This window comes from Gastrolobium bilobum, unplaced genomic scaffold, assembly GCF_033153095.1.
Source record: "Gastrolobium bilobum isolate Gb01-03AN ecotype WA unplaced genomic scaffold, APGP_CSIRO_Gbil_v1 utg2926, whole genome shotgun sequence".
NCBI classification, from domain to species: domain Eukaryota; kingdom Viridiplantae; phylum Streptophyta; class Magnoliopsida; order Fabales; family Fabaceae; genus Gastrolobium; species Gastrolobium bilobum.
The window spans coordinates 176,328-202,025 of NW_026898807.1; the positions used below are offsets into that span (position 1 = coordinate 176,328).

General features: G+C 32.6%; 2 protein-coding genes across 2 annotated transcripts; both read left to right on the forward strand.

Annotated features, from left to right (window-relative positions):
* The first annotated feature begins 987 nt into the window (after window positions 1-987).
* Window positions 988-11,276, forward strand: LOC133284322 (serine/threonine-protein kinase STY46). Its single transcript, XM_061481328.1, is given in 15 exon segments — window positions 988-1,262; window positions 2,406-2,820; window positions 2,927-3,025; window positions 3,117-3,221; window positions 3,605-4,181; window positions 8,238-8,278; window positions 8,362-8,430; window positions 9,167-9,267; window positions 9,507-9,585; window positions 9,709-9,807; window positions 9,892-9,960; window positions 10,106-10,155; window positions 10,546-10,627; window positions 10,955-11,049; window positions 11,148-11,276. Coding segments are annotated over 15 exon segments (2,250 nt in total). The 3' UTR covers window positions 11,242-11,276.
* A 10,923-nt stretch (window positions 11,277-22,199) lies between these two features.
* Window positions 22,200-25,698, forward strand: LOC133284287 (protein IQ-DOMAIN 22-like). The gene is made up of 4 exons (XM_061481288.1): window positions 22,200-22,607; window positions 24,334-24,534; window positions 24,781-24,861; window positions 24,944-25,698. The coding sequence occupies exons 1-4, from the start codon at window positions 22,200-22,202 to the stop codon at window positions 25,667-25,669; spliced, it is 1,416 nt and encodes a 471-aa protein (XP_061337272.1). The 3' UTR covers window positions 25,670-25,698.

Genomic DNA, 25,698 nt, shown 5'->3' on the forward strand with positions numbered 1-25,698 from the left:
TCGAGCTCCGTTTTCTTTACTTTTTATTTTATAGATAGATTGGGCTCGCAAGCAAGCTAACATGACAGACCAGCACCTGCTCCATTTTCCTAACGTTGCGTTTTAAGTAGGTAATGTCGTTGACAATGTGTTGCCACAAAATTGGTTTGTTACTCGTCATCGTATATAATCACTTTCTCTGTACGTCTTTCCCGTTGTCCCTTCGTGCAGTGCATAAGTTGTAAAAGTAATTGAATATTTTTTTCCAAAAGTAATTGGATATTTAGTTGAGTGTAAGCAACCTACTCGCTACACTTCCCTTCGTTGCTTCCTTTTCAGCTAAACACATTATTGGGTTTTATACGAGATACATTTATTCTGTCTACAATCTTCCTATGAATATAACGATAACAGCAATATTATTTTATACAAAAAAAAAGTTATACAATAATTATAGTTGAAGAAAAAAAATTGAAAATCAAATGAATAATTAATAAAGGGTCATGTTTATCTCATTTTACATGAGATAAACATCTCTCCTACACACACAAAAAGGAGTTGGGTCCCACCACTTTTTTTTTCTCTCTCCTCTTACATGTGGGTCCCACTTATACCTTTATTTCTAAAACTATATCCCATTAATAAAATGTAAATCAGTTATTTTTTTCGTAATTCTTTTGGCAAAGTGATGTATTTTTAAAAAAAACAGTTGTCACCTCTAGTAATATTGTTTTATCCAGGGGCCATTATGAAACAGAAGCAAAACCAACTGATAAGCAAAACCAAAAACGCGGCAAGGTTCCGAGAGACGCAATTCGTTGTTTCTTCCGGCAATTCAACACCTGTCTGCACAGGATAGCTTTCCCTGCCGTCTCAGACACGTGTAAAAAAATAAAATAAAATATAATAATAAATAAATGATATATGCTGAAATCAACTGAGGGGAACTGCAGAATAAACTAATGTAGGCGCAACCTGTAATGCGCATTGCACACTCCGGCGACTTCAATGGACGGAGAGGAGAGAGAAATTAGTGAGTACCAAGTTCTGGTGGATCGGTGTCGGAGCTTGGAGAAGAAACAGGCCAAGCTAAGGGAGCAGTTTGATGAACTGATGCAGGAGAAGAAGCTCATGGTAAGGGACGATGAAGAGGTGATCCAAGATTCAACCATGAGTTTTTTCTCCGGTTACTTCTTCACTGGGAGTCCCTATGCTAGCGTGTTGAAGTGCATAGGCCACGCCGTTCATGTCTACAGAGCTTCCTCCGGAGAGATCATATACTGGTAACAATATAGATAATATATAGTACTGCATCTTCTCTTTTCTTTTTTCTCTTTCTACAAAAAGGTTTCCTCTGAATCAATTTTTTTTTTCCTTTCTGGTAACTTTCCTCTGAGAATATTCATGACGCTGCACTTTTTAATGAAACAGTTGAATACTGTTGGGATGGGAAGGGAAGGGGGAACAAAACGGTGTCGGATTTGATGACGCTAAATAAGATGCGTTTTGGTTGTAAACGTTTGATATGTGTTCGATGAAAAGCTAGTTTCATGTTGTCGTTTAGAGCATTATTGTTTGGTGTGGAAATGTTTTCTAGGTTGAACATGTTTTAAATGATTCATGCAAGCATTCCCAATTCCGCCACGTAGAAAATGGAAAAGACTCATAGGGCTTCCTGAACCATTTGTGCTGTGCATACAGGATGTTTAAACATTTCAAGCGGATAATGGTGTGGCTAGATGCCTAGAACTAGAAGACCCTGTGTGTAAATCTTCCTTATCAAAAAGGACATAGTGTTCAACTTTTTGGTCCTCTGATGAAATTGGGCATTCTCTTGGAAGTTCACAAGATATTGCGTTGCCTTTGGCCTTTGCTTCACTTGTTAGAAGGCATGCTTGGCTTCTTAACAAGTATTGATCAAGTTTAGCTATTGTGGATCACTTAAATACCATGTTCTATGAAGGTATGTCCGTATACATGGATCTATATACTTGGAAGGCAAATGAAGATCAATGCAGAACTGATAGAAGCTGATTTGTTAGTACGACCGACTCAATCCATTGTGTGACCAAAATCATTAACAACCTATAGTAAAAAAAAATACTCGACCTAAAGGGATTAATAAGGAGAGGGCAAAAGTAAAAATCTCTAAATCCTCCTCAAACAAAAGCCTGCTAGGCTTGAAGCTTGAATAAAGCTCAAGCTCAATTCCATTTGATGAAAGAGACTTAGGCATAATGTGAAGTAAGCATTCGATCTGAAACTTTAAGCTGGCAGGTGACGGCTGAAATTTGGCTTTTAAATATTTCTAAGACTTGTGTCTGCCCTCCACTTTCTAATTCAATAGCAATCAAATCCAATCTTAAGATTCAACTTTTTGTTTTTTTTAGATTGCTTTTGAGCCAAACCTAAATTCTTCATTTCAGGAATCACTCAGCGGAAACTCTGTATGGATGGAAGGACAACGAAATCATTGGACAAAGAGTAGATAAGTTCCTAATTAGTGAAGAATATTATGCACCTCTACAAAATATTCTGGAAAGATTGATCAAAGGAGAACCATGGTCTGGGCAGTTTCCCTTCAAGAAGAGGTCTGGTGAAGTATTCATGGCAATGGTAACAAAAACTCCACTTTATGAGGATGGGGAGCTTGTTGGTATTATCACTGTTTCTAGTGACGCAGCTGTATTTAACTCTATAGATTCAGAAAATCGAAGAACTTATCAATCTGGTGCTAATGGCCAACCTGGAGTACAGAGGTTAAACTTCAAAAGGATTCAATGACCTCCACGGCCATTGATTGCACCAATGCCACATATTGCATCCTCTGTTTCGAATCTGGTTCTCATATGTTTCATTACTACAGTTCTTTACTCTCTCTTTTTGCTCTTCTCTATTTGGATTCCATCTCATTTGCTGAAATTATATCAAATTTAATATCTATCAGGCATCAAAGTTTCTCCCACGCCGGCATACAGATGACACAGTTTCCAGGAATACTTCAAAAGATGCAGATGATGAAAAATTAGAGAAGCTTAGCATCTATGTATGTCTCTGTTCAGCTTGAAGGTGTATCTGAGTAGCTATTTTAGTTTGAGAATATTTCAAGATTTTTTGCTCCCCATTTTGAATTTCAGGAAACAAAACCTCATTCAAGACATCAAAATAAAGAGAATACAACTGTTGGGGAGGCCTCCGAGAAGGATGACTCTACTACTGGATTTGGCCGACCTTCTAAAATTGTAAATAAATCTTCTATTTTGCCTTTTATTAGTTACTCCAGTTGCCTAGTTCCTGCTGTAAGAAAATGCCAGGAACTCAGAAATTTAGTCAGATATGTATCTGTATTCATTTTGGTTTGTATTAATAAAGTGATATTTCATCTGAAAGCATAAGTTGGAAGCTTAGATACCAAACTAAATGCAATCCTCTTGTTTATTTCCATTTCAAAGTATGCTAGTGGACACTGAGCATATACTGGAAGTCAATATGAATTTGTGAATTCTGCCTTGGTTTGATCTGTAGTACGTAATATTCATTTATAAATTTGTGTGCTTATGAACCTTCTGTGTCACCCTTTATCCGGTTAAGATATATGATCATCTATATGATTAAATCACTCCAGGCAGCCAGAGTCCTTGCTAAACTTCAAATTGGGGGAAGTGGAAAATATGAGAAGGATAATGGAAGTCTTAATAATCATTGCACAACTGAAAATTCAGGAAGCAATAGAGTGAATAATGAAAATGATTCATCTGGAGGATCAGTGGCATTAACTCCACCCCACGATGTTGCTAAGGAAGTGGATGAGGAATTAAATCTCCGAAAGTGTAATTCTTTACTTGCTATGAAGATAGTAGATACACAAGTTTGTGCACAAAGAAATTCCAGTGTTTTCAAACATAGTTCTGCTAAACCTTTCTCAGGGGAGGGGTATGAATGTTTTGGTTCTCCCATTCCCGAAGACCCTTTGTTAAGATTACGTTGCCATTTTGATCCAAAGAAGTTGGAGCCAGAAGCTACAAATATGGTGATAGAAGATGAAGTGCAAAAGCAGCAAGAGGGGTTGCAATTGCCTATTTCAGGGGAGAGTGTAAGCAGCCATGAAAGTTCATCAAGCAAAGGAGATAATGAGTCAAACTCTGTTGTAGAATGTGAAATCCATTGGGAAGACCTTCAATTAGGACAGGAAATTGGACAAGGTAATTAATCTATTATGCATTTTATGATTCCTAAGTTGAGAAGTTTGCTAAAATGCTTTTATTTGTTAGTATGCTAATACTAGGCTGAAGTTCATTGAGTGAAGATTTCTACAGAGTTGTATATAGAAATTAATAATACCTCTTGTTTATGAAGCAGTCTCAGAATAATGCCGGACATCTTATCAATTTTTTCCTCTTAATAGCCTAGAATCCCTTGTGCCACAAGTAAACTCAATCTCTTACTTTGAGGGAAAATGCGTAGTCTCAGAATAATGCTTCAAGATCTTGAGGTAGGACAATAAATTTCAAAACATAACATCAACATCTTTATCTCAAACTAGTTTAGGTTGGTGGTCGAAGAACCCAAATGAAAATGAAGATAAGAAGAGGAAAATAAATAAAAATTTAAAAAGAAACATATGAAAAAAATAGAATGAAAATAAAGATAGATAAGAGAGAGAAAAAATAAAAGGAAAGAAAAGAAAGAAAGAAATAAATAGATAGAGAAAATAAAAATGGATCAATGAAAGGGAAAGATAAATTAGAGAAGAAAATAAATAAATGAAGGGAAATATAAGGAAAAAGGACTAGATGGGGAGCGTCTAGAACATAGGAAGAAAAATAGGTTTACACCAATACAGTGCTAATAGTTTTCCTCCAATCGTTTTAAGACACACCATTAGTCAATCTAATTTCCACTCCATTAAATTTTGTTTTACTATTTTCCCCTAAGAAAGTTTCAGCCGACCTCTTCCTCTGTTTGTGTCAAGCTCTTGGTAACAAATTTTCATTCTCACGGAGCATCTAGGGGTCTTCACATTATATGCCCAATGTAACATCCTTCGATTATTAACCGATGAATGTTATCTACGTATTTTGAACTTTAATTATATATGAATGTTATACCGAAGACTTGGAATGTAAGTCTTATTAAAATTGACTTTTATTCGAGAATATCTCTTTAGTGTTTTACATCCAAACCATCTCAATCTATGTTCTCTTATCTTTTCGTCCACCAATGCAACTCCTACCTTTCGTCGAATATTTTCATTTCTTATCTTATCCATCCTTGTACGACCACACATTCACCTCAATATCATCAATTATGTTACTCCCATTTTGTGCTCATTTGCCTGTGTGCTGACCAACATTCAGCTCTGTATACCATTGCAGGCTTTACTGTTGTTCTATAAAGCTTTTCTTTTAGCCTCAAAGGAATTTTCCAATCATACTAAAACCCTGATGCACTGCATCATTTCATCCAACCTTTGATTCTATGGTTTATATCCTTATCAATCTCTTCACCCTTTTGCAAAATAGATTACAAATATTGAAAAACATCTTTCTTTAGAACCTCATGTCCAAGCAATTGCTTGGAATCTTGATCTCCATCTCTTGTCGAATCAAACTCACACTTCATATACTTAGTCTTACTTCGACTTAGCATAAATCCCTTAGACTCAAACATGTTTCTCCACAATTCTAGTTTTTTATTAACGCCAGCTTTGGACTCATTAATCAGCACAATATCATCTACAAATAGCATACAATATAGCACTTCGTCTTGGATATCTTTTGTTGTTTCAACTTTCATCCATAACTAGAACAAAAAGATAAGGACTCAAAGCAGAATCTTGTTGTAAACCTATCGTGATAGAAAAATAACTTGATGTTCCATTACAAACATTCACACATATAATAACACTATCATACATTTCTATGATTGCATCTACATACTTTAATGATACTTTTTTCCTCTCAAGAGCCCACCATTGAATATTTCTTAAAACCCTATCATACGTCTTCTCAAGATCAATAGAACCATATGTAGGTCTTCTTCTTTTCTTGATATATTTCCATCAATTGTTATATCAAGAAAATACCCTCCATGGTACATCTTTTCGATATAAATCCGAATTGATTTATAGAGACCTTGGTCTCTATTCTCAAGGGATGTTCAATAATTCCCTTCCACAACTTCATAGTATGACTCATAAATTTGATGCCTCTGTAGTTAGAACAATTCTGGATATCTCTTTTATTTTTGTAAATAGACACAAGCATACTCTTCCTCCATATATCATGCATCTTATGAGTTTGGAGAATTTTATTAAAAACATTTGTCAACCAATTTATTGTCACTTCCTCTTGGCATCTCTATACTTCCATAGGGACGCCATCGGGTCCCAAAGATTTATTAGTCTTCATCTTCTTTAATGTCTCCTTAACCTTATGCATTTTAATTCTATGCACAAACCGTCTATTCAAATCATTAAAAGCGTCCTCTAAATCCACCACACTGTTGTTGCTATCCCCATTAAAATGGTGGTTAAAATAGTTTATTCACCTTTCTTTGACTTCTATATCTGTTACCAAAAGTTTTTCACTTTCATCCTTAATGCATCTAACTTGGGTCAAGCCTTTACTTTTCTTATCCCTCATCTTTGCAAATTTATAGATACCTTTTTCACCTTCTTTGCTCAAAAGTTTTTTGTACAAATTAGAGAAAACTTTGCCTCTAGCCTCTTGCACTGCTTCCTTAGTATTTTATCTTGTTAATCTAAACTTTTCCAAGTTCTATTCAGTAGGATATTTATGCAAATATCTAAATCATTCCTTCTTCTGTTTATTTTCCTATGCACCTCTTCATTTCACCATCAAGTTTCCTTTGTTTGAAATTTGTTCCCTTTACTTTCTCCCAAGACCTCCCTTCCCACTTTTTGGATACAAATAGTCATGTCGTTTCACATTTCATTTGTTTCTCCATCTAACTATCATGGTTCTTCTTGAAGCATTCTTTTCTCGAACTCTATTTGTTTTTCCTCCTTTAGCTTCCACCATCTTACACTTGGGTTATTATCACTCTTCCGCATTTCTTGTACTTTGTTTAATCAAACATCTAAATCCACCAACTTATGTTGCGTAGTTACACATTCTCCGGGATAGACTTACAGTTTACATACGAGGTTTTATCTTCTCTTCTAGCCTTAAAGAAATCAATTTGGCTATAATTTTTGCGGCTACGATAAGTGATTAAATGTGACTCTCTTTTTCAGAAAAAGTTGTTTGCCGCATTAAATCATAAGCTGGTGCAATGTTCAAGATATATTCTCCAGCCTCATTTATAGTCCCATAACCAAAACTTCCATGAACGTTGTCAAAACCTCTACTGCTTTGTTCAACATGTCTATTTAGATCTCCTGCTATGAAAATTTTCTCCTCACGTGGTGTCCCCATAAAACCTCCTGCAAATCTTCCCATAATTGGTTCATATAAGATACTTGTAGTCCAACTTGGGGGGGGGGGGGGGGGGGGGATACACTCAAGATATTGAAAATTAAATCACCCACTACCAAATTAACCAAAGTAATGTGTCACTTTTTCTTCTGATATCAGCAAGAGAGCAACCTTGTCTCTTAAACTTTTATCAATCATAATCCCCACCCATTTTTGCTCTTGTTTATACTTGTGTACAACAACTTGAAATCAATGCCTCCCACTTCTTTAGCATTTTCTCCAACCCACATAGTCTCCTGCAAGCAAACAATATTCACTCTTTTTCTAGCAAAAACATGTTGCTAACTTCCTCAACTTACCCATTGAGGTTTCTATGTTCCAGCTTCCTAATTACATCCTTATCCCTTGGCACTTGTCATCAAATCCGGGTAAAGATGTAGTGCCTTGCCTTGGGGCAAGGGCTATAGCCCATTTTTCGGTACATCTGAAGTCCGATGCAACACGTTGGCGACGTCACTAAGAAGGATCCGCTCCAACAAAAAATCATAAGGGTTCGTCTAATAAAAATAGTTGTTTTCTTTTACGGCCGGTTTATTTAGTCTGACACCAACCCTTCTCCTTTACCCTTAATTGGAATAGGCCATGCTTGCATACATACCTAGACACATAGGCGGAGTTTAGGACAATAAATTTCTATTGTCTTAAAATAATTAAGATCTTATCTGCGTCTTTGTTATGATATAGAACATGAAATGATTTTGTATATTATTATTTCAACTAATGATATCAAACTTCAGTACATTTTATTTTATTTTGCAGGTTCTTATGCTGTTGTTTATCATGGAATTTGGAATGGATCGGTATAAATGTAATATATTCTTCGGTTGTCGTAGTAGGAGTATTGACTTGCCATCTGCCCTTAAACTTATTTTCTTTTCATCAGGATGTTGCCGTCAAGGTTTACTTCGGGAATGGATACACAGAGGAGACTTTACAAGACTACAAAAAAGAGGTATCTATTAAGAACCTTGGGATACACCACCCCAAAAGCTAGCTCAAAGGATGGGAGTGTCCAAGGCCTTATAAACTCCACATTAGTTGCTCTTCAACCAATGTGGGACTATATATCTCAACACGCCTCCTCACGCAAGAGCCCTCTTGGCTTTAAGCGTGGATTATGCAACAGGCCCAATCTTTGGTTTACCTTTTGTGGTTCCACTTTAAAGTGGGGGGCGGTGAGAATCGAACCTCAAGCTCTGATACCATGTAAAGAACCTTGGGATACACCACCTCAAAAGCTAGCTCAAAGGGTGGGAGTGCCCAAGGCCTTATAAACTCCACATTAGTTGCTCTTCAACCAATGTGGGACTATATATCTCAACAGTATCTCAAGTTTTTCTTTTTTGCTTGAGATATGTTGAGATATATAAAATCATTAATGTAACCTTACCCAATAGCTTAAGCTTTTGGGTTAAATTGGTTCTTTACATGGTATCAGAGCCTCGTGTCCTGGGTTCGATCCTCGCCGCCCCCCACTTTCTTTCAAGTGGAATCTCTTTCTTCGCATAGGTAGGTGGGCCTGTGCATTGTCCACCCTTCAATCCCAGTGGGCTCTCGTGTGAGGGAGCATGTGAGATATATAAAATCATTAATGTAACCTCACCCAATAGCTTAAGCTTTTAGGTTAAATTGGTTCTTTACAAGATAGAAAGCAGCTCATCCCTGGATCTTTTGTGTGCATACTTCAGATTGATATAATGAAGAGATTGAGACACCCTAATGTATTGCTTTTCATGGGGGCAGTATATTCGCAGGAAAGGCTTGCCATTGTGACAGAGTTATTACCTAGGTAAGATTTAGGACGACTTCATCTAGAACTTGTTATATTAACTGTTAAAAGGACTTAGTTTAGATGCACATAAAGTACCATGCATCCATTGTATTTTTATGTCATTAGATAATAGATTTGTGTATTATTGAATATGAATCTCTCAACTTCTTAGTTTAAATACCATGCATCTTTTTGTTTTTCTTTTCATAAGGAAATTATTGGGAACCATCGTACATTGATTTTATTTTGCACGGTAGGGGAAGCCTTTTCAAAACTCTTCACAAGAACAATCAGGGTTTAGACAACAGAAGGCGTCTAAGGATGGCCCTTGATGTTGTGTGTTTCCTCTCTCTCTCTCTGTCTCTCTCTCTCTCTCTCTCTGGTATGTTATTAGCAAGCTGGTGGTTTGCTGAGCCTTCATTGTTGCAATGTCATAAATCACATTTTTGTTCATTGCAGGCTAGAGGTATGAATTATCTTCATCACAGAAATCCCCCAATTGTGCATAGAGACCTTAAGTCTTCTAACCTGCTTGTTGATAAAAACTGGACTGTGAAGGTAATGATTGCTTGAAAATGTATTAAGTAGTCCTTGGAAGATTGAATTTTACCAGGTGATACATGAGTTTTTGTTTTTTCTCAGGTTGGAGACTTTGGCCTGTCAAGGTTGAAGGATGCAACTTTATTGACTACAAAATCTGGAAGAGGCACCGTAATGATAGCACTCACTTTTTCACTTTTTACATACAAAGCATCTGACTTGAACAGCTAGTAACAGTAAAATCTTTATTTTAGATTTAGTTATTGTAGTTTTGTTACTCTCTGTTGCTAACAAGCCCTTTTTTCTCAAAATGCAGCCTCAATGGATGGCCCCTGAAATCCTTCGAAGTGAACCTTCCAATGAGAAGTAATTCCTTGGAGCTGAGACTTAAAGATTGCGTTCAGTCTGGAAAATGTTCAGTAAACTTTCTGAAAAATTGAAGAGATTTAAAAAACTTTTGAGGATGTTTCCAGAAAATTTTCCAAACGTGCTTCTTTGTAACTATTTTTTAATTGTCTTGGGGAGTAGCTCAATCAGCTTTTAATGTCCTTATAGGGGTTACGATCTTATGTTTGATGAGAAACTTCAATATAGCTGCCTTAGAGTTTTCTCAATCATTATTCTACCTTGTCCAGTTTCAAAACATCACGATTTTCATAGTTATTCTGCACTGCCAAGCAGTGCCTGGATCATATTAAATTGGTAATGCCGTTTGATGCTTCTGATGTAATGACTTAGCTTTTATTTTCAAAACAGGTCTGATGTGTTCAGTTTTGGTGTCATCCTCTGGGAACTAATGACTCAATCTATTCCATGGAAAAATTTGAATTTCTTTCAGGTTTCTCTCTCTCTCTCTGACACTCACGTTGTACACTCTAGTTTACTACACAGATAACTCAAGCTAATAATGCTACTCACACGTACTTTCACATACATCACCTCACATTACTTTGATTAACCAACTATCTAATTTCAAACCTACTACCTATACTTAACCACCAATACGAAAGGGATTAAAGTACATGTAGATTGTTGGTTAATCAAAGTTATGTAAGGTGATGTGTATGAGAGTGTGTAAATAGCATTATTCAACTTAAGCAGGAAGAGAACTGAGCTAGTGAGCTCCGTAGTCATTTTGCTGTAACTACTGTATTTCATTTAAAAGGTTGTTGGAGTCGTAGGCTTTATGGATAGAAGACTGGACCTGCCGGAGGGGCTTGATCCCCTTGTAGCATCAATCATCGATGACTGCTGGCGAAGGTGCTCCTATATATATATATTCACCCCTTCAGTTTTATTATGGTAGAGGTTGCCTCCTTACTCAAACTAAAAATTTTACTTGTGTTGAATGTGAGCAGTGATCCAGAACAACGCCCATCGTTTGAAGAGTTAATACAGAGAATGATGTTCCTTGTCAACAGATTTTCAATTAGGAGAATTTCAGAATCCTAAACTTGTTTTGTGGTTTATGTTAAACGTCCAGTTGCTTTCCCGAAATATATTAGTTGAAAATACATATCATCAGATAAATCAAAAGTACAGGCCCACAATTGAGTGGCAAACCGCAAAACATTCTTTCTTCCGAAAGTGGAAACAATACAAGGGAGAGAAATTCAAGAGAATAGCTGGTAAACTGTTGTTATTGGAGTCACTGTTATGTATTAAATTCCTGATGCAATTGTGGATATAATGTAACTTGAGGCAATGTTGACCCATGAAATGCTTCTTTTTTGAGGACTGGCTACTGAATTGCAGGAGAGGTTTCTTCTTTTGGCGAGGAATTGAATTGAATCCATCTTCATCATTGACAACGAATACTTGATTCGGACGTTCCTTGGTCTGTGGTACTCACTCCCTCCATCGACCCTATTCATTGATTGGCTTGCACCCTGCACTTCATTTATTGTTTCTTCTCTTCTATTCCCTATCTGTCTATGTACATTAAAAGGTTATCCAGTTTGGCTTGTCATTATATGCAAGAACAAACACCATAAAACCCGCCTTCTACTTGATATGTATCTATGGAAAGTCTCATGTGAAAAAAAATAAAAAATAACATACTTATATGATAAGATCATAATCATATAAAAGTGAATTAATGGTTATAATTTTTTAATTACTTATTTTAATATTTTTTCTCTTTCTTCTTTTATTACATTAATTCAATTTTGTATGGTTATGCTTTTTTATATACCTATATCATTTTTTTTTTCAGATGAGAAAATCCATATCTCCTTCGAAGTGGAAAAATACTTGGAAACCAGACAATTTCGAACATAATTTAAATTTAAATAACACCGGCATATACCTATGCAATTATTCTTGAGCTAATTAGTCACGCATTATGCAGATGTCTATATGAATAAATTTAATTGGTAATTTTTGGTTTACATTTTGTAAAATTTTAAATATTTACCTTTTTTGAAATATGAATGATAAAAATGTGGGTAAAATGTGTATCATTTTAAAGGATGTAAAGTTGTGTCATTTTAAGTGAGAGAAAGAGATAGATAAAGGAAGAGAGAGTGGACAAAAAAAATAGTGTGGGTCTCACATCTTTGTGAGAGTGAAAGGATATAAGTTGTGTCATTTAAAAGGACAAATACTTTTTCCTAAAAATATTTACCTTTTTGAAATATGAATGATACAGGTATAAACAATGATGGAGTTTAGGGTGTATTTTTTAAAAGATATAAGTTTATCTTTTTTTACTCCTTGCTTAGGGAAGTATGGAGTTATAATATGAAAGTTTTTTTTTTCTCTCTTTCTCAGCCGACAAGTCTTAAAAAGTTTATGAAAAGAGAAAAAAAAAATTTATATTATAATTATATACTTTCCGAAGTACATAATTATAAGACATGAAATGACATAAATTTATGAATTTGGTGTTTGTCATTTTAAATGACATGAATTATGTCATTTTATAGTACTATTGTGTTTTCTTGAGGGTATTTTTTACTTTTTTATTAGTGTCTAACTATTAAGTAAAATAGTATATTCTTGAGAAAAAGCAAAATAGTATTTATATTGAGAAAATAAAGATGATATAATATTTATATTAAATGACAAGAGTTTAAGATAAGATAATATATATCAAATGAAAAAGTTTTGGAAATTAATTCAATAATCACATTCATTAATTAATTAGTTTTCTAGACATAAGTATTATGATAAACAAACGATCCCTACTCCAGTACCTATATTATATTTAATATTTTCTATTTTTAATATGTTAACAAATAATCTTAAGTATTCATTGACAAAGTTCTAATTATGTTTAATAAAATTTTAAATATTTATTGTGAAACTAACAATAACTCATTTGAGTAAGATATCATATAGATTCTACATCAACTTCCTAACTAAACTGCCACCGTTAACCTTTCGAATTTTATAAACAATGGCTACATAGATTAAATAATTAAGAATATTAAATAAAAACAATTATTAAATATATTAAATTTTAAAATAAATTATTATTTACTCTTTTAATTTTAAATCATTGAAAGTATTTAGTAAAAAATATTAAAAAAATTATTACATATATAAAATATTGACAAATACTAATGAACATTCTTAAAGTATTTGTCAAGAATTTTTAAAATTTAAATATATTAAATGCTGCATTTTCAATTAAATATTTTTTTATATCTTTAAGAATTTTTTTTTTTGGATAACTTCTTTAAGAAATATTATTAACCACGATTTTAAAGTTGGGAAAATCATTCGTCCTTTTAAATGATGTAACTTATGTCCTTTTAACAAATTATAACTATGTATTATGGGTAATACAAAGTTATAATATTAAAATTATATTTTTCTCTCTCTTTAGACACTATTTGCTAACGTGAAAAATAAAAAATAATTTTAATTTTATAATTAGGTACTACTTATAATACATGGTGTCTTTAACAAGACGTTTAATTTTTTGAAAAAGTTCACCAATGGTCATATGATTTATTTCAAAATCATCTATGTCCTTGTGATTTTTGTTTTATCATATATGCACATGTGATTTGGAAAAGAGTATATTTTTTTATCATATATACTCCTGTAATTTTTTACTTTCTACAAATTACAGGAACATATGTACTAAACAAAAAATCACAAAAATATAAATGATTTGAAACAACTAAAAAGAAATTAATGAACTATCCCCTTATTTTTTTGACTAGCTAGGTTGTCAAATATGAACAACCTGGTGGTTGGTTGATTAGGTCGGGTGGAACTCGTGAAAGGGACCCTTTTCGTTGACTCCCAATTCCCTGTGTCCCCGCCTGTTCCATTTTCCAGAACTCAGTCTTACACGTCCTCGTTACAATGAACAAAAAGGGTAAGTATTGTTACAATGTGCATGCGACCATCATATTTGACAATTTCAATTCACCAATGGCAAAGGGATTGTATGTCATCCAGGACCAGGGACACAACAACCCCCTAAAAAAAAAATTCAACCGCAACTTTGAAATAAAAAATTAATTGAGACACTTCGATTGATAATTATATTGAATAAATGAGAAATATTACTCACAGAAAGTAGTTATAAAAATAATAATACATAAATGTATGTACATTTTTTTGTGCACAAAATTATTTAATAAAGAAGGTAGGTAGAGGGAAAATATTTGGGCAGGTTTGAGAGTTGTGATTGAGATTGTGTGAGGTTAAAGCGGGCTTGCTCCGTTGTCCATTTCGCCAGGTGTCGGTCTTCTGATTCATTTTATATACTTGTGATTGTGACATACCAGAGTCAGGGCTAGCCCCAGATTCATTTTATGTATGGCGTGTTTCCCTATGGTTTTTGGCTGGAGAAATTGTCGGTTAGATTTACTCTACACAAATTTTATAAGTAAAAGTAATGAACGATTGTCAAACATCATTTTAAAAATGACGATATTATGGTAAAAAATTAATATATATATATATTTATTTATTTAAACATATGATTTTTTGACATCTGTACAAAATAAAAAATTTAATATCTTATCCAAGAGTTATTTGAGAAAGATCAATGATATCACATAATTATAAATACAGTCGTTAGATCAAAGAAAGATTAACTACTAAAATTTCGGTGCCATCAAATTATAAAAAAATACACAAGGGCTACAAAGTTATCTAAAGTTATCTTTACAAAAAATGAACCCTAGATATATAAGGGCTACAAAATTATCTAAAATAATTTTAGAAAAACGAACCCTTTTATAAAAATTATAATTTTTCTTACACCTCGTTGTGTAATGTTAAAAGTTATAATAAGTTGTTTTTTTAATCTCATATTGTTTCGTAAGAGTAGAGTTTTCCCCAACAAAGATAACGAAAAACGCGGATATATATGAAAATCCGTGACCGTTTATTGTCGTTTTCTCTTTTTTAGGTGGGTATTTTCATCATTTTTGTGTTTGTTGTATTTGTCTTTTTTTTCTTGATTTTAATGTTTCTAAAGTGAATATAGATAAATTATTTACATTTGCTCTCAAAACGATATCGTTTTGAGTTGAAAAATTACAAAATTACAATGAAAAGACTATTATAACCCTGAAATAAATTATAAATACAAAAATACCTTGATTTTTGTCTCAAAACGACGTCGTTTTGGGCTCAATTGATAAGGTATCTACATTGACTGTAGAAAAAGCGAATCCTTTTTTTATGGAAAATAATTTTTTTATGTTGTAAAAAAATAGTTATGTTATGATATAGAAACAAATTGCAAGTAAAATCGATAGGTAAGATGAGAGAAAAAAAAGAAGTGGGATTCACCCATCTATTGTGTGTGTAAAAAATTTAGTTATCTCATTTGAAATGAGATAAATCTAACCTTTTTTTTGTATAGGAAAACTAACATATTATGATCCATTTTCGTGTATTTTTTTAAATATATATAAAGGGTTACAATCATTTTATATTACTTTTTTAATTATTTATTTATTTTTTGGTAAAGAAAAGGAGGACTAAACCCCCAAAACAAACAAAGAAAAGAAGAACAGGAGACAATTACGAATTACAAACTAAGACACGAGGTCTTCCCACACCAGCCATATCTGCATTAAGAAGCAGAATTATACCAGGAGGGGGATCCCCCACACCAACCGATCTTCATGATTACCATAGTTAATAATAAAATTTGCTAACCAATCTGCACAAAAATTTGCTTCCCTTCAAGTGTGCTGGACAATGACAGACCAGCTTTTTCAATTTTAGTTATTGACCATATTTTTATATAATGATTATTATTATTTAATATATATGTGGGTCATTAAATGGTAATAGATCAATGTCAAAATTAAATATAAGTTTTTTATTATTATTATGGTATAAAAATAATGGGAAAACAACTTCTCCTTTCAAAGGAGAAGAGCCATCTTATGCAGTAGACACAATTGTTGTGGGTCACATTTGATTTTTTGGAAAAACAAAAAAAAAGACTGAGCACAAGAATCGATGTGAGAGCTGTAAAATAAAATTTAGTGCAGTAAAATGAGAGGTATAAACCCCAAAAATAATATAATATGATTTTAATGTTTCTACAATTAATGTAGATAAGTTATCTACATTTGCTCATAAAACGACGTCATTTTGAGTTGAAAAATATAAAAATTATAATAAAAAAGACTATTATAACCCTGAAATAAATTATAATTACAAAAATACCTTGATTTCTGCCTCAAAACAACGTCAATTTGAGCTCAATGTAGATAAGTTATCTATATTAACAGTAAAAAAAGCAAACACTATATATATATATATATATATGAGAGAGATCGTTTAACTTCAAAGTAAGATTTATAAGTCTTACTCTTTATCCTAGTCATTGATTTCCGTCCATCTATCGGTTATAGTTTAGGAAGTTATATTAATTATTAATTACACTATAAATGACAATCGTTGATTTCCATCCATCAACGGCTGAGATGAGAAGTAATACTTAAAAATCTTACTCTTTAGTCAAATGAAGCCCCCCCCCCCTCTCTCTATATATATATATATATATATATATAATCCAACATTGTGTCACAATTAATCGTCATAAATATGCCAACTGAAAATAATGAAACATCATTGATATCAACGATACCAATGAAGAAAAATAGAAAAAATCAATGCCTTAGATAATTAAGATAAATGTTTAATTTAAAAAGACAAAAGCATGATTATTTTAATTTTAATTAGAAAAAATTATTATTATTTTTTATTTATTAATTAAATATATATTTATTGTGTATGTCTATCATTCATATCTAATTAAGCAATAGTAGTTATTGAGTGATTACCGTATGATTAATTATCGTTCATATTTGAATAATTTGCAATAATTATTGAGTGAATTATAATAGAGCAAGGTTATAGTTACAACCTTTTTTTTTACAACATCTTACAACCAAATCTTATCACCGTTGATTTCTGCCAATCAATGGTTATCATTTTAACAAATTAAATTTATTAATTAATTATTAATTCACAATAAATGATAAGCGTTGATTGACAGAAATCAACAGTGATAAGATATGGTTGTAAGAGATTGTAAAAAAAAAAAGAGTAAGTATAACTTTCTCATTAAAATAATATAGAATTTGTTGGCAATAATTATCACGGATAAATATTTTTACAGTCACTCTAGATAAGGTTATCTACAGCTATTCCAAAAACTACGTCATTTTAATTAATGAAAGGTGTTTCTGTAATTTTAGGTGAATTAATGAAGTGTGTTTCCATAATTTTATTTATTTTTTTATCATATTAAAATTACAAAAACACCCTTTATTAATCAAAAAGACATATTTATGAGGTAACTGTAAATAACTTTATCTAAAGTGACCGTAGAAATATTTTTTTTTAATTATTATCCATTTCCAATTGCATAGTTATCATTTATCTTTGAGCTGTCAACATTAGTAATTAACTAATTAATAATATGGTATTTATTGTCAATAATTACCACTCATATTTGATTGGCAGTAGCTGTCAGTGGGTGATACTTCGTAAATGGTTATTATTTATATTCGAGTGGTCAACCATAGTTATCATAAGTTTTCAATAATATGATATTTATAGTTGATGAATGCTATTTATCTCTGGTTGGATTGTAATTACTGGGTGTCTAACACATGCTCTTTTACTAAAAAAAACTCATCATTATCAATAATAAATTACTGTTTTTTATTGTAGCAGGCGAAGTAACATGTTTTCCTTACTTTGGTAGGGTAGTACTAGAAATATTTTTTCTAAAATATCAACACTGGTTATTGAGATTTCATTGGGGATAATTTTGAATATTAAATAAAATCAAATGATTTTTTTTTACTGAAATTAGAATGATCAATATTCTTAATAATTTAACTTTTTATTTCTTTAAATTAAAAATTTATTAAACGATACTAATCTATATTTGTGAAATGACTAAAAAATAAAAATCATTGTGTTTTGTCAGTATTGAAATTTTAATCTTATTTTTTCTTACATTATAATTGACCATTAAATATTGATAACAATATTTGTATAAGGATTTCATACTAAATAATATTAAAGTTAATTCCGTAATATATATTTTCATTGATTAAAAAAAAACACGTGTGCGGTGGCTTTTTTTCTTTTTAAAATACTTCTCTTTTTCAATTATTGCACAAAATGCTCTATTTTATTCTTATATTGAGAAGTTAATTCTTGTCAAACTTACTTTTCAATGTCTTCTTCCTTTTTATTTAATACATTTCCCCCAAACATGATTTAGGTTAAATTACATTAAAAAGAAAACAGAAAAATGTATATATATGAAAAAAATATTTTTGTAATTGTTATAGAAGTTTTTATTTGTCACGTATTTTGTATTCTAGAAAGTACATAGGCAATTTTTTTGGAATAAACTATTTTACAAAAGACCCATTTCTTTTTTTTGGGGAAAATGACAGACAAACTTTTCCATTACAACCGAAGAAAAATTAAATCCTATATATATATATATATATATATATATATTTATGAAAAAGTTATTGAAAAATCAGCTTGACAGAAACCAACTTCTTAGTGTAAAAAGAAAATATAGCAGTTTAAAAACAACAAAAAAGGTGGAGTATATTGAGAAATAATAAAAAGGTTGAATGTTGACGTAAAAAAACTGAGTGATGACACTAAAAATTTATGAGGGAAGCAAATAAAAATAGAGGATAATAATTTTCATATGGAATAGGAGAAAATTATTATCTGTAATAGATTTATTTTTGCAAGTGAAATCCACTACTAAAGAAAAATAAAATAAAATGAAACTCATTTTAAATTTATGTGTGTAGGAGATGATTTTTTACATATGTAATCTGAGAATAACAAAGTGAAAATAATAAAGGAAAATATTATTCTGCTTTTACATAAGATATCATCTCTCATTTTCTTTCACTTCGATTTTCGTACTTTATTTTTTTTTCTTTTTTTTTTTGTAATTATAGGATCCACTTATTTTCTCTCTATAACATAATTATAGGACCTAAATGGGGAAAGATCTTTTGACTCTAGAGTAAGACTCATAACTCTTACTCCTCATCTCAATCGTTGATTTCCGTCTATTTAACGGTTATTTGTAACAATTAAACCGTTAGATGGACGAAAATCAACGGTTGAGATGGAGAGTAAGAGTTGTAAGTCTTACTCTAAAGTCAAAATATTCCTCCCCAAATAACTATCTTATGTTAAACGAGACTAATAAAACTCAATAATAAAAGACGAAAAAACAAAAACCACAATTTTAAGATGGATGCACGGCGCAAGAGATGTTGGGATTTGTAGAACAGAAGTGGGGTGGGGACACCAAGTGGGCCCTCTAATCTGATCTGAGAATGGATCCACTGTTTGGTTTGGTACATGCCTACTCGGATAATGAGCTTGTTGAGATATTCAAGTGTGATGAGTTCCATATTAGTTGGTAATGAGTTAAGTGAAGAGCATATAAGTGAAAGGACCCATGAATCCATTGCCTTAAGGTTTTGGGTTAATATGTGGTGTCGACCCACTTATTGTGGTTTATCGCTTGACCCATGGTTGTATCTCTTGCAATGGGTTTTGGGCTCCCCCGTACCATTCCCAACAGTGGTTTCAGAGCCGGATTGGGCTCGAGCTAGCCTAGTGATTGGCTAGGAGGCGGGTTGAGTACTTTGCGCTTTAGGTACTCGGTTGAGGAGGAGCATACCAATGGTGGGTTTCACACTTGAAGGGGAGATTGTTGAGATATTCAAGTGTGATGAGTCCCACATTGGTTGGTAATGAGCTAAGTGAAGAGCATATAAGTGAAAGGACCCATGAACCAATTGTCTTAAGGTTTTGGGTTAATATGTGGTGTCGACCCACTTATTGTGGTTTATCGCTTGACCCATGGTTGTATCCCTTGCAATGGGTTTTGGGCTCCCCCATACCATTCCCAACAGAGCTTCCTTTTCACCATTATTTGGTTGTATTTTCTTTGGGAATTGAGAGTATAAAAAATATAATAAATTAATGAAAATATTGTAATTTATAGAAGTTACTAACTCTTTTTTAAGTTTAAAAAGTTCATAATCCCGATATCGTGAATGGATGAGTTGAAAAGTTATTTTAAAATCAAAGTTATAGACTATTCTTTTATAAATAAGATATTCATATTACCAAAAAAATTTATTACCATTTCACTACTATTCTAATCACTATTAGATTAGAGGAAAAGTTAAATAAAGAAAGAAAAAAAATAACTTTTGAATCCAATGATGATTAAAGTGATAGTAGAAAAATTTGATAATATGAATATCATACCTCATTCTTTTTATGGCTGAATTTATCCTTTCTTTAAAGAGATTGAGGTGGCTCCACAATTTGATAATGGGAATGGACGCATTCGCATGGTACTTTTTTTTTTTTACATCATTTTGATAAATAGAGAAAGATAAACAACTCAATAATTATATTACGGAAATACTAGCAGAAGAATGAATAGTATTTTCTGTCCGAGAGGTTAAAAGTTAAGTTTTTTTTTTTTTTAAAAAAAAACAATGGGCCCACTAATATTTGTGTGCAGGAAAACTAACTTACCAACTATCGCGTAAGGAAACTAAATCCCATTATATTATTATTAATAATAAATTTAAAATTTTTAAATTTATAGGTACTAACAATAAATTTGTAGAAAATAGATATAAGAAAAATTATGCAATTTGGGATAAACAATCACGATTTTATTATAATGTTATCCATATATAAATATATAGCTCACTCTCATGAAGACTGGTCATCTCATTTAGAGAAAGCCTTCTCACGTGGTGATAAATGGATATAAAATTTCAAAATAATGTGATAAGTAGATCTTTATGCCTAATGTTACGTCCTTTTTTAATTATATATTATTTCTTTTATTTTTATAAGTTTTAATGTTTCTACAATAAATATAAATAAATTATCTATATTCATTTTTAAAACGATATTGTTCTGAGTTAAAAAATTAAAAAAATTATAAAGAGAAAGACTATTATAACTTTGAAACAAATTATAATTATAAAAGTACTTTATTTTTGAATTCAATGTAGATAACCTATCCATATTGAATGCAGAAAAAATGAATCATTTTTATTATTACTTATATAACATTTATCTTTTCTTTTATTTCCCCAAAAAATATGGCGTTCATTTTATTTTTATTCAAATATTATTAAGAAATAATTGATATGAAAAAATGAAAACAGAAATAAAAAATTTAAAATAATATATGAATAACTAATTTAAATAAAATCTATACATATTGCGTTGTATATTTACATAACTTTGTGTCATTTTTAATAAAATCATATTATTTTGGTGTGTTTTGTCAAAAAAAATTCTCTATTTTCTTTTTTTTCTAATTTTATATAAAAAAATTTTGACAAAATACATCAAAATGATGTAGTTTCATAAAATTGATATAAAGTTATATTATTTGAAATGAGAAATGTTTTCCCAAAGTTTTAATATAAAACTACACAAATTAAAAATGAAAAAAATTATACTTATAACTTATTTTCATTTACAACCTCTTACAATCGTATCTTAACCGTTAATTTTTGCAACAATTATTTTTTATTATCAATTAATAATTAATTAATTAATATGATTATAGGAGGTTTGTGTAAATATAATTTTTCTTATTAAAATAAATAAATAAAATAAACCATCGTAAGAAGAGAGAGAAAGAAATAGTAATTTAATGCACACGTATTCTGCAAGTTGATTTCCACGGTATACAATACGACGAGTTCATGCTCCGTGTAATTTCTGCACAGTTTGCTTACACTAAAAGCCACCCTCTCTCTCTCTCTAACCCCTTCGCTTCTCCTTCCATTTTATAAGTTCCAACTTACAATCTACAATGCATCTTTAAAATCCAAAACCATTAGCTTTTTAATTTTTAGAAGAAGAAGTTAATGGGTAAAGCATCAAAATGGTTTCGCGGACTTCTCGGTCTTAGAAAACCAGACGCGTCGTCTTCCCCCGCAAAGCCACCCAAAGAGAAACGCCGATGGAGCTTCGTCAAGTCTTACAGAGAAAAGGACAACAACCGTAATCATCATGCCACCGTGGACCACCACGCAACATCCACCTACGAGGACTTACCGGTTCACTCCTCGGGACACGTGGAAGGCGCCGTTCCTGACAACCACACCATGGCTATGGCAGCCGCCACCGCTGCCGTGGCAGAGGCGGCCGTCGCTGCTGCTCATGCGGCCGCCGCCGTTGCCAGACTCGCTAGCAGTGGCAGGACCACCGCTGGAGGCATTATTCGCGAGGAGTGGGCAGCCACTAAAATTCAAGCCGCGTTTCGAGGCTGTTTGGTTCGTATCCGTTATTCTTTTATTCTCTTCTTTCCTCTTAATTTTAATCATCAACAAGAAATATCGATTTTAATTTACAAACAACGTTATTTTAGTTTTGTGTGTGTGTGTGTGTGTGTGTGGGGAAACGAGGTTTGAGTTTAGTAAGGAAAAAAAATAAAATGAAAGATCCTCGAAGACATGGTCGATGTTTGTTTAAGTTGTTAACTTGTTCAAAAGCGAAAATAGGAAGTGCCTTAATTTGTTTGCAGATTTGGCCTATTCCTTTTTCTTTTTTCTTTTTTCTTTTTTCTACTAGTGTTGAGCTGTTCTCGCATGTCATTTTGTTCAGAACTCGTCGCCTAATAAATTTTCGCTACAAAATATGGCATTTACCATTTCCTTTACTTCAACTGAATCAACATTTAATTACAACTGTATTCTCTGGGTGACAGACGCTAACGTGTACCGAGATGCGCTTTGCCCTTCCTCATTGCTTCCTTCTATTCGTGTTGGCCTTTTCACAATTAAGTGTGCCTGACTTGGTTTTATTTCTTCAGTCTTCCGCAGTTGCAGTACTTTTTACTTTCATATTCTTAAATATAATAAATTTGCTGGTCACCTCTTCACTTCTAAATATATTATAATCAAAGGTACGATATTTTTACAATCAATTTTTTCACTGTCACTCTAATCATCACCGTATTAGAGGTAAAGTTAAATATAGAGAGAAAAAAAAAAAAAAACTTCTGAATTCAACGATAATTAGAGTGGTACTATAAAAAATTGGTAGTAATAATATTTTATCAAATGATAAGGGTTTGATTTTCTCATGTTGTATGAGAATTCAATACTCAACTGTGTTGGATCCCACATTTATTAAAAAAAGAAAAGAAAAGCTTTGTCACAAGAGAATTGAATTCTCATGCAACGTGATAAAATATTTTTCCTTAATTATAATACAATTATTTTGTTAATTCATTATGTGCTTTGATTTATTTGTTTTTATTGTGGGAGAATTTTTTTATGAATTAACTGGTATCGCTGGTACTTTGATCTGAGGATGGATTCTTGCAGATTAAAGGAAGATTGTAACTTGATTGTACATTCTAATTCTAGAAGGGTTTAACCGGGTGTTCTAGTGCATGTGTACTTGATTACACTTACCTTAGGTTAGATTTTCTATATCCTGGCCAAATCGGTGGTTGGCGAAGCTGATTTGCAAATTCATCTGCTTTTTCTCTGGTAAAGGAATGACCTTTGCTTGTCTCTTGTTCTTTTGGGGTTTGTGGGGACAGATTCGAATCTAAATGAGCTCCACCGCCTTGTCTGTTAGATATGTTTCTTTTAAGTGTACTTGTATGACTTTTTCAACTCATTAAAATTTGGGTTAGTTGACGACAATAATAGTGTACTATTATTAATTTAATACTACTAATTTTTCATATGCAGATATATACTTCTATAATGTTGATTATATATGTAGTCTCGTTCAATTATTGCATGGCTGGTGTTATGTCCACGTCTTCTTGTTGTCAGGCATGCCATAGTATTTACAAATGATTTATCAATGAACCATTAAGCCTTATAAGCTTGTAATAATATTTACAAATGATTTATTGAATATAGATCACCGGCTCGTATCTAAGACCCTTTAGGGTGTCCTATAATTGTAACTATGAATTCAACCTTCTTGAAATCTAGATATTAATTCTGCTCGTTTGTTCTCTGATGTTGAAATTGTTAGGCAAGGAGAGCGCTGCGAGCGTTAAAAGGATTGGTGAAGCTTCAGGCATTGGTGAGAGGTCACATTGAGAGGAAGCGCACAGCAGAGTGGCTGCAAAGAATGCAAGCACTTTTACGTGCACAGGCCCGAGTCCGTGCTGGTCGGGCCCAAATTCTGCAGACCCCGTATTGGAATGCAAAATCATCCACTGTTCACCTCCATGTAAGCATTAACAATTGAGCCTTCCATTAGTTTTTTCCTCTCATTTTTTATTTGAAATTGACAGTTGTTGTTGGAAGAAGATTGTCAACTTTTGTCTCATTCTAATTTGGTTGCCTTAAGTGAATGAATACATATGACTTTGTCAATCAAAATGCTAATGTTCTAATACATAATTTGATTTGGTTAGTTACATACACTAAATGTGATCGTTGGTTAATTTAAATCCCAAATGTCTTCCATTTACAGGGTCCAGCAACACCAGACAAATTTGAAAGCCCAATCAGATCCGAGAGCATGAAATATGATCAGTCATCATCAGTACTCAAGGTATTTTCTGTGGAAACTCTATGCAAGGTCAAATTTAGTGTGTCTACTTGACTAATTATTTCAAGCATTCATATCATTGTAGAGAAATGGCTCCAAATCCCGTGTCCAGATCAATGGTAATCACGAGAAATGTGTGAATAGATCAGATAGTCGGGTAGATGAACAACCATTAAATCAACGAAGATCATGGATAAGAACTTGTAGCATGGATGATGATAGAAGTTTCAGGGTTCTTGAAATGGATTCTGGAAAACCACACATCACATCAAAACGTAGAAACCTCTTTTACTCCTATAGCCAAGCTTTGGTTTCGGATCATCAGAGTCAGAGTTGGACCACAACAAAGGACTCAACATCTAATCAATCGGGTCAAAGTCTATCTCCTTGTGAAGTTCGGTCTTGCAGCCCTCTAAAAATCAACGAGGATGAGGTGAGCTCATTCTACGGTGCTGATAATAGTCCTCAAATTCCATCTGCGTCTTCTAAAGATGGTGGCTCCAAAAGAAGTCCATTTACTTCTACAAGGAGCGATGGCTCAAGAAGCTATCTAAGTGGTTACTCTGACTATCCAAGTTACATGGCTTACACTGAGTCTTCAAAAGCAAAAGTAAGATCTCTCAGTGCACCAAAACAAAGGCCTCAGTATGAGAGGTCTAGTTCATCTAACAGGTACTCGCTTCATGGATTTGGTGAGTCAAGATTGGCTACACAAAGGGTATCTACATTGCACGCAAATTTCACTAGCAAAGCCTATCCTGGTTCTGGTCGTTTGGACAAACTTGGTTTGCCTGTGGGTTATAGATATTGACGTGTATGTTTCTTCTGTTAGAAGGGATT